Source organism: Cervus elaphus, chromosome 9, assembly GCF_910594005.1.
Source record: "Cervus elaphus chromosome 9, mCerEla1.1, whole genome shotgun sequence".
NCBI lineage: Eukaryota > Metazoa > Chordata > Mammalia > Artiodactyla > Cervidae > Cervus > Cervus elaphus.
In genome coordinates, this window is record NC_057823.1 from 44,702,367 (window position 1) to 44,719,846 (window position 17,480).

Genomic DNA, 17,480 nt, shown 5'->3' on the forward strand with positions numbered 1-17,480 from the left:
GGCTGCCCTCTGTCGCCAAGTGGACAGAGCACAGAAGGGACGGCCCTGGCATCTCTCTTGCCTGTGGTTGCAGGGAGGGTGCGGGTTCAAGTCTAGGCTGAAGGTGTGGCCAGGCTGTCTCGGGTGGGCGACCAGACAGCTGGTCTCTGCACCTGTGATGGGGACATTCACGGCCTCAGGGGGTGAGAGCGCTGCCTGCATGCAGGTGTCCTTATAACAGGGCATGAGGGTCCCTGGGGACATTGCCCTGCTGCAGTCCTGCTTCTGTGCCGCCCCCACAAGCAGGAGAGCCCCGTTGAGTCTGAAAGGGCGAGGAGGCTTTCACAGATCTTGAAGGTTCCCGCCACCCTCACTGGAATTCAAGGCAAAATTCCTCTCTTGTTATTAAACAGTAAAGCCAGCAGAGTTCCACCCCCGCATCCCCAAAACACCTTTATTGCACTAAAACCAGCATTTATAAACAAACACTTGGGGGAGGATGTCTTCAAGATGTACCCACAGTCAACTTCAAACACAGAGATATCAAACAGTGCGGGGGCCTAGAAAATGAGGGTCCCCAGGGATAAAGCAGGGGGTGGGAGCAGTTGGGGTCAGAGAAGGGGGCGGCAAGTCTGAGCATCTAAGTCCATGCGGGGCTTTCTGTCCACAGGCCTGGCCTGGGTGATCCCCAGGACCAGAAAGCCTGAGAGGCAGGCGGAGGACAGAGGCCAGAGGGTGCGCGGCTAGGGACCCCAGCGCCAGGGGCCTTCAGTCTCAGGCTTAAGGGCATGGGTATGTCTCACCAGGTGTGCAGAAGGGAATGTGTGCTTCCCCTCCAGCCCCGGCTCCTTCACCCCTCCCCCAGGGTCATTTGGAAACCCAGAGCTGGGGGGGGGACCCCAGGATCCCCACAGACGAGCCTGGTCCATCCTCGCCCAGCAGGTAGCCCAGGAGGCCCTGCTTCAGACTGTGTCGTTTCTGTTTGGCTGAGCCGGAAACTTATACAAAAATCAGTTGAGGACACACATACTGACAGGACAGTTAAGCCCATGCAGCTGTGATAGCAGCATGAAAAGCCACAAGCAGGGTCTCCCCGGCCGCCCCTTGTCCCACCCACCCTAGCCAGAACCTATGTACACCTGTGGAGTAAAAGCGGAAGCCGTGTGTCCCTGAAGAGCACTTCCTGGGTCCAGCTGCTGAGGCCCATGCTCAGGAGGGGTCGACGACAGGGAGCAGCAGGGGCCACCAGCTGGTGCTGCTCCCTGGGCAGATCTGAGCTAGCCTTCCAGAGGTTGAAGGCTCTGGACGCCCAGCAGGGCCGCAGGGCCGAAGAAGAGAAGGTGATGGAAGGCTGTCCCATTGGAGGGGCAGAGCCATCATTCTCGTTCTCTTCTTCTGGGACTTCCTGCCTGTCTTTGCTGGGAAGTGGCTCTCAGACGGGGTGGCACCCTCCTCCCTCTGACCAGCTCTCGCCTCCGAGCCTGGGAGGACTGAAGGCTGCCCAGAGATCGCCTGACGCAGGAGGGGGTCCTCCCACAGCCCCATGTGCGGGGGCTCCCGCAGTGGGCCTGGCACCCACCCCTCTCTAGGGGGCGTCCGTCAGGCCTGGGGCAGGAGGACAGAGAAGACCTGGCTGGTCCTCAGGACCCGCAGCCTCTGGGTCTGTGGTCGGCTTCTGCTGCCTCCCGGCCCAGGTTCCAGAACTCCAGAAGCAGTGAGCAGCGGCGGTGGGGGCATGAAACTTGAGGTATAGAGGGACTCAGCCCCGCAAGCTGGCCCTTTCTTTTCCCCAGCAGCCCTCTCTCTTCTCCTGTATTAAAAGTAACCCCTGGAAAAGAGCATGACCCGGGACACCCCCAAAAGGGGCCGCAGCATCAGGGCTCACTTACAGGGTCCAGGAGGGGGCGGGGCCCCCCTGCTGGACCCGGGAGGGGGCGTGGCCATGGCCTCCACTGCAGGACCCAGGAGGGGGCGGGGTCTCCGCGGCCCGAGGGAGGCGGGGGGCCTTTACAAGAAGGGCAGCAAGGACGTCAGGGGCAGCTCCTTTTCCCCGAGCAGCGTGTCCCGCTTGAGGCTGCTGCCCTTGTTCACCACCTTGATCCTGAGCGCCAGCTTCCGCACGCTGGCCGGACCCAGGCCGTCGAAGAAGAAGTCCTCGTTGAACACTGGGTGGCGGCTGTTCTTGACGATGGTGCTGCGCTGCTTCTGCAGCTTGCCCGGCACGAGGCACAGGCCCACACAGCAGTTGATGCTGCGGGCGTCGCACAGCCGGTCGTATAGGCCCTCGGCAGCCAGCAGGCGCACGCGCAGGCGGGCCTGGGCCGCCTCGTACTCAGCCAGCAGGCGCACGCTGCCCCGTGGGCCCATGCGCACTGCGTGCTCCGCGCGGGATGTCTGGCCAGACTCCGGGCCGGGCTCCGGGGTGGCCCTGCGGGGCAGGCGGCGCCGGGCCCCGGGGCTGGTGTCCGGCGTGCTGTCGTCGGCCGACAGGGAGCCATGGCGGCCCACAGAGTGCTTGAGCTGGCTCACCTTGGCCTGGCTGTCCTGGGCGAAGCCTTTGAGCAGCGACACGGAGCGCGAGAGCAGGGGAGAGCCGAAGGGTGAGGACTCGGCCGAGGACCCCGTGTCGCTCTCCCCGCCGCTGACGCAGCGGCCTGGGCTCATGAGGGCGCCGCCGGCCTCCCTGGGCGCCCCATCCCCCCCGTTGGCCTTGACGCCCCCCCGACGGCGCCGGGTGCCTGGTGAGCCCACCTGGGCCAGAGCCCCGTGCTCGCTATGGAACAGGGACTCTTTGCGCCGCGTGTGGGGGCTCTCGGCCAGCGTGGCAAAGCCGTAGGACGTCTGGGCCTTGGGCACCGAGGGCAGAGACATGGCCCCCTGGGCCTGGGGGTCAGCGTTGGTGGCAGTCTCCTCGGCCGGCCAGTCCTCCGCGCTCTCGATCTGGATCACGTGCCGGGTGGCCGCCTTCAGTAGGCTCTTGCTCTCGGCGGCCAGCTTGGCGGGCAGCCGGGGGCTCCGGGGAGCGCGGCGGGGCGCGGCGGAGGCCAGGTTCTGCTCCGAGGTCGAGGGCCCCAGCTCGGCCTGCGCTTCGGGCTCGGAGGGGCCGGCGGGCAGCTTGGGGGGTATGAAGAAGTCTGGGATTTTGTCCGGCGTGAGCACGTTGCTGTACAGGGGACCCTTGGCGGCCTTGTCCCCGCCCTCGCCCCCCGCAGCTCCATTCTCCCCCGATCCCCGAAACCTCTCCAAGAACCACATGTTGGTTTTCTTCATTGGGGCGCAGGCAGGAGCCAGGAAGGGTGTGCGAAGCCTGGGAAGAGAAGCGGGGGTCGGGAGCGGCAGGCCCCCCTGCACGCGGGGGCTGGAAGCACGGCTCGCGGCACCTGCCTGGGGAGCCCTGTGGGGGCCAGGGGGGTGACGAGGCGCTGCGGCCCAGCACGGCGGCGGGGTGGGCTCGCCCCTCGTCTACCCTCCCCAGAGGAATCGCGCTTAACTTCCAAGCACCGAAGCCGGGCCTGGGAGGTGGGGGCGACGCTGACTCCAGGAAAGCCCCCAGGGGACAGCCGCTCCACTCTTGCCCCGACCCCTGTATTGAGGATCTCAAAGCGCTTTCTAAAAGGGTCCGCTCTCAATGCACAGGGAAGACACCCCTGGGCGCCCGGCGGACCCCTGGGTGTCCCAGCTCCGCCCCCCCTCAAGCTCCCACCCACCTGTGGCTTCTCCCGGGTTGAGGGTCCGGGCATCCGGGGTGGGGGAAGGGAGGGGAGGTGAGTCTGGGGGGTGAAGGCGCGGCGAGCCGACCCCTCTCCTCCTCAACACCCTATCCCCCGCCCCGCGGGACTTGGCCGGCGGCGGGGGTTGGGGTGCGGGTAGGGGGTCCTAGCAGCCCCCGCGGAGCGTGGCGAGACCCGAACTCACCTGCCCGGGGGCGGGGGCCGAAGCTGGCTGACCCGCGGACACGCCGGGGTCTCGGCGCGAGGGCTGGGGGCGCGGGGACGCGAGCGCAGCCTCGGTCGGGCGGCGGCGGCAGCGCAGTCGGACTCATTCACCGGCGGGAAACCGCCCAGCCGGCCGCCGCGCCGCCGTATTCCTCCTAGTACGGCCGCCTTCCGCCCCCGCCTCGCCCGCCGGGGGACCGTCTGCGCCGTCTGCGCAGCGCCCCCCGCCCCCCGCGGCGGCCACACCGGGGAGCCTCGCCGCGACTCCGGGGACTGAGCGGGGAGAGAGGCAGGTGGCCGCTTGGCTGGCGCCCCTGGAAACCCCAGGCTCCTGCCGCAGGTCGCCTGCGGGCCTTTTCTCTGGTGAGTATCTTTCTAGACTTACGATGACGAGTAAAAGAATAGCAGTAATAATAACTGCAGTTGAATTTATTATTGGGCACTTTCTCAGTGCCAGGCTCTTAACATTCTCGCCCCAACTCACTGTCACAAGCACCAGTAGATATGTCCATGACCGTGTCCAGTTTGCAGGTGAGGAAGGTGAAGGTTTCCTTCTAGAAATACGGAACTAGCCTCTGACGCTCCGTCCTGTCAGTGCAGCCACCCAAGGAGCCGGCCAGGGTGCTGCTCCTTTATTTCCTGGAGAGAGGTTTATTGAGCACCTACTGGACGCTGGGGACAGTGCTGTGGCTTGGATGCAGCTGTCAACTTTGTGATGTGTCCCAGGGGGAAGGAGGAGGACAGGAGGACACCAGTACAGAAATACACAGGTAAATAGTAACTGTAGGTTTGATGGTTTCTGTGACAAAATGTAACAGGAAAAATGTAATTTGGGATGAGAGGATAGTCCCCCATGCAGTTCGCAGGTGGGGAAACTGTCAAGGGCAAGACCAGGAGACTCAGGCATGGCAGCTCTGAAGCCACGGGCATCCCACATGCCACCCTGTGATCTGCCAGCCCCAGCCCCCCTGCTTGCTCACGGCTTCCTCCCTCCCAGCCTCAGTTTCCCCTCTGCAATACAAGGTCAACTGACCAGCCCCCAGTCCAGCAATATAACCTATTGGCAGGACCGACACACAGCAGGGAATGCCTGGACCTTATTAAATTACGATATCCCAGGAGCCACCCATGTTCCAGACATGTCCCAATCATCATTACTGGAGCTGGATGGAGGTTGGTCTGGAGTGGCCACTGGTTAACAGCACGAGGGGGACAGGGGTAGGCTGAGCTGGAGTTGGATGGAGCTCCTCCAGCTCTTCCATCTGACCTTGGAGTGAGGTGGGGCTCAGAGTCCAATTGTCCAGATGGGGGGAATGAGTCTCCCTCAGGAGGCTTTTCTCAACTTTGCTCACCTAGCAAACATCCAGCCCACTACCATTTGTTCTAGGGGAAGCACTGGTGTGGCCACATAGGCTGACAAAGGAGGCAGGTACCAATGAATGCATCACCTCACTGCCGCCTCCAGGAAGCCTGCCCTGCCTGCCCCACATTGCAGCCAGACACAGCTCACTGAACCCCAGCTGCCGCTCTCATGAGGAGCGCAGTTACTCCAAGAAGTTATTCCACTAATGTACATTGCCCCTGCTGGGCCTGGAGCCCAGGAGGAAAGTGGTGGTGGTCTTACTACTGCAGGCCCCCAGGATGAGTGAGCGCTACAGTAGGAAGAGCAATGCCGAGCACAGTGAGGCACCTTCCTCCACTGTCCACGCCAGCACAGGGCCCAGGACAGCAAGCTGACCGGCTCAGGTGTCCCGCTGACAGGCTGACCTGGTACTGTGGTTTCACTCTCCACATGCCCTTGCCACGCTGGGGTGGGGTCCCCCCCAGCTGGGTCGGGGAGGAAGCAGTGAGTTTATTCAGTAGCCCCCCACCCACCACCCAGTGCCTTCTCCCAGCTGCCTCTTCGCCCCATCTTGTCCCCACAGCACAACTCCTACTTGGGACTCTTAACCACCTCTGTGCTTAAAAGGCCCCAGGCAGCTCTCCCTGGCACCAGGCTGCGCCCAGCTGTGTCCCCAACTCCACTGCCGTCTGACCTCCCTTCGAACCTCTGGCCATCCTTCTGTCCCTCAAATAAGCTGCATGCTACACACCTTGGGCCTTTGCACACGCCATCCCTTCAGGCCAGATCTCTCTCCTCCTCATTCAGGGCCTCCCTGCTCATCCTCCAGACCAGCCCCACAAAGGGACCCCCAAGTTCCGAGGTGCATTTCTTCCCACAGCTGTCATCATACACTTAGTGGTGACCTGCTAATGAATGGGTTTTGGCAAACTCCACAAGAGTGGGTCTGTCTTGGTGATGTTGCACCTCCATTATCCACCAGGGGTCTTGGTCAATAAGAGGAGATCATGAAGGAAGATTAAAGGATATGAGGATGGGGGTGTGGATCATGGACCAATGAGTGGAATGAATGATGAATGGGCAGTTAGAGGGATGGATGTGATGGTTAGGTGGACAGACTGATAAACGATGGATGGAAAAGTGGGTGGGTGAACAGACGGATAGACGGATGAATGAGTAGATGGATGGACATGGAGGTAGGTGAGTGGATTGATGGATGGATAGATGGATGATGGATGGGTGAATGAATGGAAGAGTGAATGAATGGAGGATGGATGGATGAATGGAAGAGTGAATGATGGATGGATGGATGAGCGGGAGGGTGAATGGATGGATGGGTGAGTAGATGGATGGATGGATAGACTGGTAGCTCTGTCTCCAGATCTCTGAAGTAAGAGACAGGGCATCAGAGTCCCCTCCCTTGCTCTGCCTTATGATCGCTTCCACCCTACTTACAGGCAGATCAGAGTGACTTTTACTTCCCCACACCCTTACCAGATCCCCCCAGGCCTGGAGTAGGGCCTGCTGACAGCAGAGAAAGCATAGCACCTCCCCAGCACCAGAACCTGGGCAGCGATGTGACACCAACCAGCGGTGAGACTGGTACCCCCTTGGGAGGGAAGGTTCCATGTTTGTGGGAGGGTTGTGAGGAGGGTCCTGGGGAGAGAGGGGGGTCTCCCTGGGAATGAGACATCATGTGAGGAAAGGTCAGGAGCAGAGAGTCGGAGTGAGCACAGGAAGCTGGGTGTGTGGTAGAAGTAGGTGCTTTCAGGTCAATAAAGGGGCTAGAGTGAGAACCGGGTGCTTCTCAAGAAATGAGGATGAGAAACATTGGGAGGCTGAAAAGCCAGGCCATCCTTCAGGACAAGTCAGGAACAATTTGGAGAAAACAAGCAGTGTTTTGCCAGATATCTGGAGTATATTAAGTCCAGAGGTTTGTAGCATTTGGGAGATAAATTCAGGTGTTTCCAAAGGGAAGGGTGGATATTTAACAGAGAAGCTGGTGTGTGCTTTCTCTTGGGATAAAATCGAGGGTCTGGGAAACGTCAGGGGACTCTGCCCCCCACTCTCTCCCCACAGCAGGGGCACACCAGGGCCTGGCTCTCTCCTCCCCAGCCCTGGGGGGCCAAATCTGGTGCTGCCCTGGCTTCCCTGGACCCCAGACCCCCACCTCTAGAGGAACCCCACCATGAGATGACACCCACCCGGAGAGGGTTCCCACCCCGAGGACACCCTGACCCCAAAAGGGGCCCCACCCCGAGAGGACCCCTGCTCTGAGATGACACCCACACAGAGAAGACCCCCACCCCGAGAAGACCCCAGCCCTAAGAGGACCCCTGCCTCTAGAGGACCTCCGCCCCACGATGACATCTACCCAGAGAGGGTCCCCACCCCGAGAGGCCTCGTAGATCACAGGAGGGCTCATGCGCCACACGGTCATTCCCAGGTTTAATTACAAACAGATTCCAAGCGTCCAGTCCAGGCTGACAGCTGGGAGGGAGGGGCCTCACAGCAACCCCCTCCCGGGTCAGTGGTCATGGAGTTGCCAGATGACCCCATCAGCCCAAGGCTGCCACCCACTTCAACACCCTCATCTACCCCAGCCTGAGGACCCACAGCGCTTCAATTCTACCCCCAAAAGACAACTATGTGCCGATTTTTCAGGTGGAAGATCTGAGCCCAGCAGGGACGGGAGCCCGTCTGTATGCCAGGGAGCTGGGGGCCTTCATTCCCCAGGAGTCGAGCTGATGACCCTCTAGGAAGGAAAATGGTGCCCCCTGGCCTCATCGGGGACCTGGGCCAGGCTCCAAGGCAGATGGCTGCTTTTCAATATATTTTCTTTAAAGGCGAGAAAAGGTTCTGTCTTTGGTACGTACATCTTCACTCCAGGTGAAGGTGGCGGCAGGCGGGGGTGAGAGAGAGGGGTCATGCACCCCGTGTCCTGGCCAGGTTGACCCATCCCAGCCCCAGGACCAGCTAGAGAAGGAAGACTCCAGAGACCCAAGTGGAGAAGGAGAGACAGCGGCGGTTCCGGCCTGACCAGGGTCCAGAGAAAGGCTGAGGGGCCCCTAAGGCCACAACAGGAGCATCTGGGTAGCAGGGACAGAAGCCACAGGCTGAGAACCATCACCTGCGGAAGAAAGTGAAGCAGAGGTCAAGGGTCAGCAGAGACAGCAACAGGAGACCTGGGTTCAGGTGTCATAGACCTCAGTTACAAGGCAGCAAAGTGACCCAGTGACAAGTCTCAGGTGGAGGGCCAGGGTTCAAGTCCCGGCTCCTCCATGGTCTTGTCCTGTAACCTAGGGTAGTCCCTCAACCTATCTGTGCCGCTGCTTCTTCCACAAAATGAGAAGATTGTTAATTAACAGTGCCTGTTTTGGAGTTGCATGGGAGTCAGTACAGATGTGGGGAGGGTTTGAGCATGGGGCCAGAACATAGCAACTTCTGCACTGGCAGCGATTATTACTGCCATTGGTATTATTTCTCGGGTCACAAACAACTCAGAGTGTAGAAGGACAGGTCAGACCCTGGCATGTGCACATACACAGTCCATGGCACTGCACATCATTTCAGATGATCCACAGGACCACCTCCATCCCTGGAGCCCTTCCCCAGGCTGGGAACCCTGCCTCTGCCTACAGCCGGGCCTGGCTGGGGGCAGGGAGCAGGCCAGCGCTGACTGGGGGAGGAGGCAGGAAGAGACTGTTGTCATGGGGACGGGAGAGCAGCCCAACCTGGCCCAGAAGGCCTCTCAGCCTTTGGGGAAATTCCACGGCCTGTTTCCCTCCATGAGCTGAGCCCCCAGCTCCCAGCTTCCTGCCCCCTTCCTCTGCTCCAGAGCCTGCCTCTGCCTCCTCCCACAGACTGCCCTGGTACCTCGACCCCTCTGCACCCCCAGTTCAGCTGCCTCTTCCCAGCCTAGACAGGCCCGCATCTCACCCCAGACCCCCCACCAGATGCCCTAGAACCATGGGACCTGTCTGTCCCTCCCCCACTCAAGATGTCTGAGGCTCCAGAACTGATGAGCCAGGTGGACCTTCTCACCCACCTGCCTTACCTCAAATGCCAGCCCTGCTGGACCCAGCCCTCCTGGGCCCACCTCCCAAGTGGCCAAACGCTGCCTCTCTGAGGGATTTTTACCACCAGTTAAACACAGAGTTACCATAACAAGTCAGGGAGTGAGTGCTGATGGGGACAGGGTTTCCTTTGGGGGTGATGGAGTGTTCTGGAATTAGATGGGGAAGGGGGCACAGTTGTGTGAGGAGACCCACTGAGTTGTGCCCTGTAAACGGGTGAAGTGTGCAGCATGTGCACCCGTGTCAATTTTTAAGATGCGAAAAATCTGGCACATTGGGGCCAGACGCACCTGGCTCAGGGCTCCCGCTTGACAACGCCTCGCAAGTGCAGCTCACTCTCAGCGGCTACGATGGGCTGCCCGTTCTGCAGGTGATAGTCGATCAGGTGGCTGATGCTCTCAAAGAGCACGTCCTTCGTCCGTACCTATGGGGCCAGAGGCCACAGCATCAGCACCACTGGAAGAGCCAGTCAGAGAGGCAAATTCTTGGGCCACCCTAGACCTGCTGACAGGGCACTGAGTTTTCACAATGCCTCCTGTAGCTCATGCACAAGTCTGAAAACCACTGGGTCAAAGACTTCAGGCACAGAACTACATGTGGACACAGGCTCCAAAGCTCCAGCACCCAGGGGCCGTGGCTTCCTATAGTGGATTGAATGGTGCCCCTCACCAAAAAAAGATATGTCCACATCTTAACCCCTGAAACCTGTGAAAGGGCCCTTATTTGGAAAAAGCCTCTACACAGATATGATTAAGATGAGTGCATGTTGAAGGATAAAGAAAATGTGGTACATATATACAAATGGAATACTATTCAATCATGATAAAGAATGAAGTAGTGCCAATTGTGGAAACATGGATGGACCCAGAGATCATCACACCAAGTGGAGTGAGACAAATACCACATGATATCATTTATATGTGAAATCTAAAATACGACACAAATGAACTTATTTACAAAGCAGAAACAGAGTTACAGATGTAGAGAACAGACTGTGGTTGCCAAGGGGGATGAGGTTGGGGGAGGGACAGATTGGGAGTCTGGCATTAGCAGATGCAAACTATCATATACAGGGTGGATAAACAAGGTTCTACTGTAGATAGAGCACAGGCAACTGTACTCAATGTCCTAGGATAAACCATAATGGAAAAGAATATTTTTTAAAATGTATATATGGAAACTTCCCTAGCTAAGAACCTGCCTGCCAATATGCAGGAGACATGGGTTCAATCCCTGGTCCAGGAACTAAGATTCCATATGCCACAGAACATCTAAGGCTGTGTCCCACAACTACTGAAGCCCAGACACCCTAGAGCCCATGCTCCACAACAAGAGAAGCCACGCAATGAGAAGCCTACTCTCCACAACTAGAGAGAGAAAGCCTGTACGCCTACAATGAAGACCCCGTGCAGTGAAAAAGAAAGAAAAGAAATTCCTTAAAAAAAAAAAAAAAGAAGAAGAAAAATGTATATATGTGTATAACTGAGACACTTTTCTGGTCAACAGAAATTAACAGAACATTGTAAATCCACTATACTTCAGTTAAAAATTAATTTTAGAAAAAGAGTAAAAAAGGATGAGTTCACCTTGAATTACTCAGGTGACCTCAAATCCAGTGACCTGTGTCCTTATAAGAAAAGAAGGAAGTACTCAGGGCTGGTGCACTGGGATGACCCAGAGGGATGGGATGGGGAGGGAGGTGGGAGGGGGTTTCAGGATAGGGAACACATGTAAATCCATAGCTGATTCATGTCAGTGTATGGCAAAAACCACTACAATACTGTAAAGTAATTAGCCTCCAACTAATAAAAATAAATGAAAAAAAGAAAAGAAAAGAAGGACTGGGACAACACAGAGACACAGAGAGAAGCCAAGAGAAGCCCTGAGAAGCTGAAGGCACTGGGGTGATGGGTCCACAAGCCAGAGAACAAGAATTTCCAGCAACGAGGAGAAGCTGGTGGGGGGGCCTGAACCAGATCCTCCCTCAGAGCCACAGAAGGAACCAGCCCAGCCAGCACCTGGATGTCAGAAGTCCCGCCTCCAAAACTGGGACAAAACAAATCTCTGTGGTTTGAAGCTGCCCAGCTGGGGGTGGTCACTGGGAGAGCAGCCCTAGGAAACAAACACATCCCAGGAATCTTGTGGACACAGATCCAAAACTCAGAACCACCAAATCTAAACACCGCCTGCATCTTAGAATGCTAAGAAAATGCTGAGAAAATCTCAGCAGACCCGGATGCAACACAGACCCCCCCTGGGAGGCTAACACCACTTCAGACGGGACAGAGCAGTGAGCAGTGTGATTAGGTACGAGGGAGGAGATGGAGAAGGGAACTGACAGAACAAGGGCCTGGAGCCATGGTCCCACCTGAGCCAGGCTGCATAGTAGCCACTGGAGTGTGCCCTTTTCAGGGCACGCACACACAGCCCCTAGGGTGGTGCGGAGGATTCAGCTAGATGACATAAACTGTTGTTGTTGTTCAGTCTCTAAGTAGTCTCGGACTGTTTGTGACCCCATGAACTGCAGCACTCCAGGGTTCCCTGTCCTTCACTATCTCCCAAAGCTTCCTCAAACTTATGTCCATTGAGTCGGTGATGCCATCCAACCATCTCATCCTCTATCATCCCCTTCTCCCATTGTCCTCAATCTTTCCCAGCATCAGGATCTTTTCCAGTGAGTCAGCCTTGTATTTATCACTCAAAGGCATCACTATTTGTAAGATGCATTAGGGATGACAGAATGGGGGGGGGGGGGGGGGGAAGTACATCTTACAGTTGATGAAATATGGTACTTGGTAAATCCTGAAAGGCCTTGAGATTGGAAAAGGTTCTCTAATCCCTCCAAATGCTTTATAGACTGGGAAATCCTTTGTGAAAGCTGAAAGTCCTCTAAAACTGGAAAATACTTTGTAATTCTGAAGTACGTGGTAAAGGGAAATAGGATCTGTAAACATAAAGGGCTCTGTAATCTGAAAAATGCTTTATTAAACCTAAAGGGTGCTTAGAATGTGGCCGCCCCGGATCTCAGACAGAGGAGAGAGGCCTGGGCCCTTCCCGTTGACCCGACGCCCCCGCAAGTCCCCTCCCCACCCCCACCACACGCAGCCTCCAGCCCTGCCCCACACCTGCCCCCTGCGGGTCTATCTCTGCACTCTCTCCCCCGCATCCTCAGCACCCGCACCCGCCCCGCCCCCCGCGCCCACCTTACCACGCCCTCAGGGTCCACCAGCAGCAGGTGCTTGGGCTGCCCCGCGTGCATGCCGGTGAGGACGTACTGCCCGGGGTTGGTGACGCTGTCCCGCACGAGGAAGTCCCCATCCGCCCGAAGCAGTTTCTCCGCCGCCCGACGGCTCATCTGGCCATGGTACCAGGGCTCCTGACGCAGCTGCTCCTCCGTGGGGGCGATGGGGGCCCTGCGGGTCGGGGGACTGGGCCACTGATCCTCCACAGGAAGGGGGGCTGCCACCGAGCCGGCCGCCATAGAGCACTCATGCAGCCTCAGGGCATCCTCGAAGGGTCCTGTGGGCGGGGACAGTGTGGGCGTGAGGGGCCTGGGCTGCGGGGACCTGCTCCTTCACCCCTTACTGGTCCTATTAGTAACTCAATATATTCTCTTCAATTTTTTAAGCATACGCAAAAAATGAGCATTTCTTTTTTTTCCCAATGTGCACACCTATTTCTTTTTTCTTGTCTTGTTACACTGGCTTCCTTCCCAATGTTTATTATGCCTCTCGTTTCATCATCTCGTTCTGACTGCACTGGCCAGGACCTCCACTACACAAGCCACCTCTTTGGTGGGCAACAGGCGTCCCTTTCTTTTCCAAACTCTAATGGAAAAGTTCCTGATGGTTTGCACAAGTTCCCTATGGCTCCCAGCAGGCACCAGTGTGGCCCTCCCTGAGACGGTACCACATAGCTCAGACACCCTGGAGTGTGCAGTGACAGCCCTGATCCCTGCCCTGGTGAGTCTTCGCTTGCTTTCCAACCCACCTTTCTTCGCTTCTGGTCCCTTGGGAATCCCTCCTCCCTGACTTCTCGAGTGATCTGAGAGAGATTGACCCAGCCTCCAGCTCCTAAGACATGTGACCAGTCCTAACCAATCAGCATATGCCTCTCACACTCCTGGCCTAGTGATTGGCTGGGGGAGGTGAGACCGTGACTCAAGGAGGGCAAATCTGTGGCAGCCCCAGGACTTCTAATGGGAGCCTGGCAACAAGCATCCCTTTTCGCACTACGGTTGCTGGACCACCTGGCTGGGAGTCCAAGCGGATGGCCTGCCTCAGGAGCTCACACCTAGGGCACCTCCTTTCCCATCTGAGACTTCTCTGAGGAGCCAGTGGGGCCACAGCAGGGGTTCATGTCACTGCCTAGCATGTCATCAGGCAGTGGGGGAGCGGGGCTTTGCAAACTTTGTGAAAGAAGGGATTTCCGGCTGGTTTGGGAGTTCCTCAAAGACCTCACCTGGGGAGGTGTGCTGGGAGTGGGAGATGACCCTGCCTGGGCCAGCACGGAGCCAACACGTCCAAAGTGCTCGTGAAAAAGTATGGCGTTTGATATTGTGGGCAAGAAGGAGAGTGTTCTGGACACAAACCTCCTCCATCCGATGGAGCCCTCTCTGAGGCTGGGGGAGGGGCTCCACCATCTGCTAGATGTCGATCAGGCCTCCCTTCTCAGGCCAGGATTTCTGGCAACAAGCCAGAAGAGGCTTGAGCCTCCTCTCTCAGATCATGGATCACATGAAGAGGGAGCTTAAACTCACTCATCAGACTGGAGAGACCCAGAAACAGGGAGCTAGGCACTTCCACCCTGCAGACTGAGTCCCATAGAGAAGAGCCATTGCATCCCCATCACATTCTTCCAGGATCCAAACTAGCCCCTCCCGTCAAACTGGGGACCCCCATGGAGAGGAATCTGTGTTACCCTCAGGAGAGCCGTAGGGTCCCATGGAGGAGGGAGTCCCAAGGGAAGCATAGCACACAGCCCATCCCCCACCAGACCACAGGTTGCTCAGGCGTGGCCCCACCCCACAGGCCTGCCTGTCCCCACTTACGCATGTCGAACAGATCCTTCTTGGGGCTATCCTCGGGCCGCAGGGGCTCAGGGCCGTCCAGACCCTGTGTGTTGACGTACAGATGGTCCTCGTAGTCTCGGGGGCCTCGGGTGTCCGCCTGCACGTAGCCATCCCCGGGCTGGGCTGGGATTGGGAAGTCAGAGGGGCGTGAGTTCAGATGAGCGCAGGGTCACGCGGGGAAGCCCTAGGGAGGGGTCCAAGAGGGGCGCCCCGCCCACGTCTGTGTCCCTCCCGGAAGCCCACCCTTTAGCGCAGCAAGGTCAAGAGTGAAAAACCCCATGAGAGCCCAGCTTTGGGGCTGTGAGAGGCGCGGAGGTCTACGGGAGCCCCCTACACACACATACACACACACCCAGGCCCCTAGTCTACCAGGCAGGAAGGTGGCCCACGGACCAGAGCTTCCCAGTTCCAAGAGAAGGCAGAAACCCTAATGTTTATGTTAAATCTCCACATTTAAAAAGTAACAACAATAAGACTCTGCTCTCCCTGTAATTATGTTATCAAGTGAGGCACAGTCAGGTCATTCATTTGCTTGTGTTCTATTTTAGAGTTTCCTTTCTGTTCTTTCTAATTTTGTTTTGAATGTGTGAAGCATTTAAATGGTTCAAAAGCTGCAATTTCGTGAAACTGGTATCATTGGGTGAGTCTCTTCCGGGGTCCCTCAGTGCCCTGTGGGGATTTTACTGGGTCCTCGGCAGTTGGCCTCTGCCCAGCTTCAAGGCCTCACCCACCGTGTGTTATCAGACTGTTGGACTTGTGCTGACCTGATAGGTGAAAAATCGCATCCAAGGGGACTTTAATTTCCATTTATCTTATTTTGAGCAAGGTTGAGCATCTTTTCCTAGGTTCCAAGGATATTTGTGTATTTTTCCCTAGACCTATCCATCCATTTCTAAACATCTCCATTTTTAATCCTTGGCAGGGAAATGATGATCTTTTAGTACACTGTGGCCAAATCCAACCCAAGGGCCTGAAGCTACAATCTCTGCCTTGTACCAGTTACATCCTTAACCCTCATAGGCAACTGGGCTCACACACAGCTCCACCCTCTGTGGGCATGACAGGTGAGTAACCTCTCAGTGCTTCAGTCTCCTCCTCTGCTAAATGGGGAGAACAGGAGTAGTTTCTTCACAAGCAGGGGTGAAGACCAAAATGTCTGGCAGAAGTTATGATTCAATAAAATTGCTAACATCATTATAGCCCTGGGTGGTTGATGAGGGCAAAGGGGCCTTGGCCCAGCCTTCCCAGTCTGCACAGAGAAGGTGCAGATTCTCCCAGCTTTGTACAGTCATGGTGGGATGGGAAAGAAGAAATCTCAGTTGCAGGGGTCCAGAGAGTGAAAATCCCTGGGCATTGGAGTTGGGGCACTGATGTATTGGTAGGAGTTCTTGGTCAGAGACTTGGGAAAACTGTGATATGAAACAATAACTTCGTGTGCAAAAGCTCAGGGGGTAGGAAATGTTAATGAGCTTGGGGAGTCAGGTGTGAGCAGCCCGTGTCCCAGAGAAATAGCTGACCAGGGCCAGATGATGGCTGGGCATCTACTTGGCACCCAATGCCACATGTGTTCTTTAACCACAGGTGCTGGGAGCAGTAGGGTTCTGATGCTCATCAGTGAAATGCCCAGATTGTTTGGGAAAATCTTTTTTAAAAAAAAAAAGCCCAACACAGATGTCAGCATGGCTGTAAGGAAACAGGCAGCCACGGCAGGGCTGGTGGGCAAACAAACTGCCCAACCACGTCAGGAAGCCATCTGGCAGCTTCCCCTACTGTGACGAAGGTGTGCATGCTGTCTACAGCTCAGCATCTGTGGGAGGGACACATGAGGGGGGCCAAGGAGGCATCTGCCGCTGATCAAGAGGGGGCCACGTGGACAAGCAACTGCAGGGACAGGGGACTGGCATGTGGCCATTCATCAGAAGATCCCACTGAAGCAGCCAGAGCCCCTGAGAGACTGTGGGTACTCATAGCCTGTCCTCATTTCTTTGCGGGGTGGGGAGGGGGTCCATTCACATAAGGGCTGAAAGGAGACACACAGGTGCCAGAGGGTAAGCTCAAGACCTCATAGCTGGGGGCTAAGGGGATTTTAGCCTCCTCTGTCTTTTTAGATGTTGTATAACAGGATAAAATGCTCACGGGCTGAAAACAACCATTTTGTTAAAACCTCATGGTACCTGGGGGGCAGCTCTGTGATTTCCATCACATGGATCAGCGGCCGCTGTCCTGAGCACAGACTCTACTGAGACCCTGAACACAGCTAAGTGGTGGACAACTGGGGGCCACTGCTGTCCTGGCAGAGCCCTAGAAAGTGCCCAAACGTCTGTGGGCGAGGGGGGCCCGTCACGTGGTGGGGACTACACTGTGGTGAAAAAGGAGGGGGGCGGCTGCCTAGCACTGGGGCAGGGGTGAGTTCAAGATGGGCTTTTACCTGGGAAAGCCAGCTGAAGGGGTGGAGAGCACACTACTGTCAAAAACTGAGAAAGCGACGTGTGTCTGAACTGACCTGAACGTGCATGAAAACTCTAGAAAAACCAGGGAAACTACTACCAGTAGTTACCTGATCAGGGAGGTGGATAAAGCAAATGGGGGCAGGGGACTGACTTTTCGGTGGATGCCTTTTCATATGCTGGTGCTTTGAACCACTAACTGCAGTGTCTCTGTCCAACATGCAAGGAAACTGGTCACACAGACAAAAAGCAGATGCTGTCAAATCTCTAAGAGCCCAGGGAGTGACATGGACACGATCTCACCAGCCAGACTGGAGTGACCCAAAGAGGGTAAGCAATGTGAGGGATGGTGGGGACTCAGGCACACCGGAGCAGAGTGTGCTGGATGGTACCTGAGGGGCCCACGTCCCACTGCAAGCCGCGGGCATCTCTTCGAGCAGGAGAGGCTCCCTGAAAAAGAGAGCAAGGGGTCCTCCTGCAGTGTGCAGGCCCAGACCCCCAATCGCCCACCCCAACCCTCCTGTAAGTCAGATTCCAAGCTCAGCTCTGTACCCATCCCTCCCTCCTGGGCCTCAATCTACCCACAAGCCTCCACCTGCCTCTGCTGTAGCTGCATCCCCCAGCCCCACT

The 17,480-nt window shown here is 56.8% G+C and overlaps 2 protein-coding genes across 2 annotated transcripts in view; both read right to left on the reverse strand.

The window, feature by feature from the left end:
• Positions 1 to 427: 427 nt before the first annotated feature.
• Positions 428 to 4,217, reverse strand: C2CD4C (C2 calcium dependent domain containing 4C). Its single transcript, XM_043913994.1, has 2 exons — positions 3,895 to 4,217; positions 428 to 3,286 (listed from the first exon to the last, which is right to left on the reverse strand). The coding sequence occupies exon 2, from the start codon at positions 3,247 to 3,249 to the stop codon at positions 1,987 to 1,989; it is 1,263 nt and encodes a 420-aa protein (XP_043769929.1). The 5' UTR covers positions 3,250 to 3,286; positions 3,895 to 4,217; the 3' UTR covers positions 428 to 1,986.
• A 3,474-nt stretch (positions 4,218 to 7,691) lies between these two features.
• SHC2 (SHC adaptor protein 2) overlaps positions 7,692 to 17,480 on the reverse strand; it is a 28,223-nt gene continuing 18,434 nt past the window's right edge. Inside the window, exons 9-13 of the mRNA XM_043912558.1 lie at positions 17,243 to 17,300; positions 14,383 to 14,526; positions 12,541 to 12,851; positions 9,623 to 9,756; positions 7,692 to 8,386 (exon numbers count right to left, since the gene is read on the reverse strand). Coding sequence (XP_043768493.1) covers positions 9,628 to 9,756; positions 12,541 to 12,851; positions 14,383 to 14,526; positions 17,243 to 17,300 — 642 coding nt within the window. The 3' untranslated portion in view covers positions 7,692 to 8,386; positions 9,623 to 9,627. The remainder of the gene's footprint in view (positions 8,387 to 9,622; positions 9,757 to 12,540; positions 12,852 to 14,382; positions 14,527 to 17,242; positions 17,301 to 17,480) is intronic.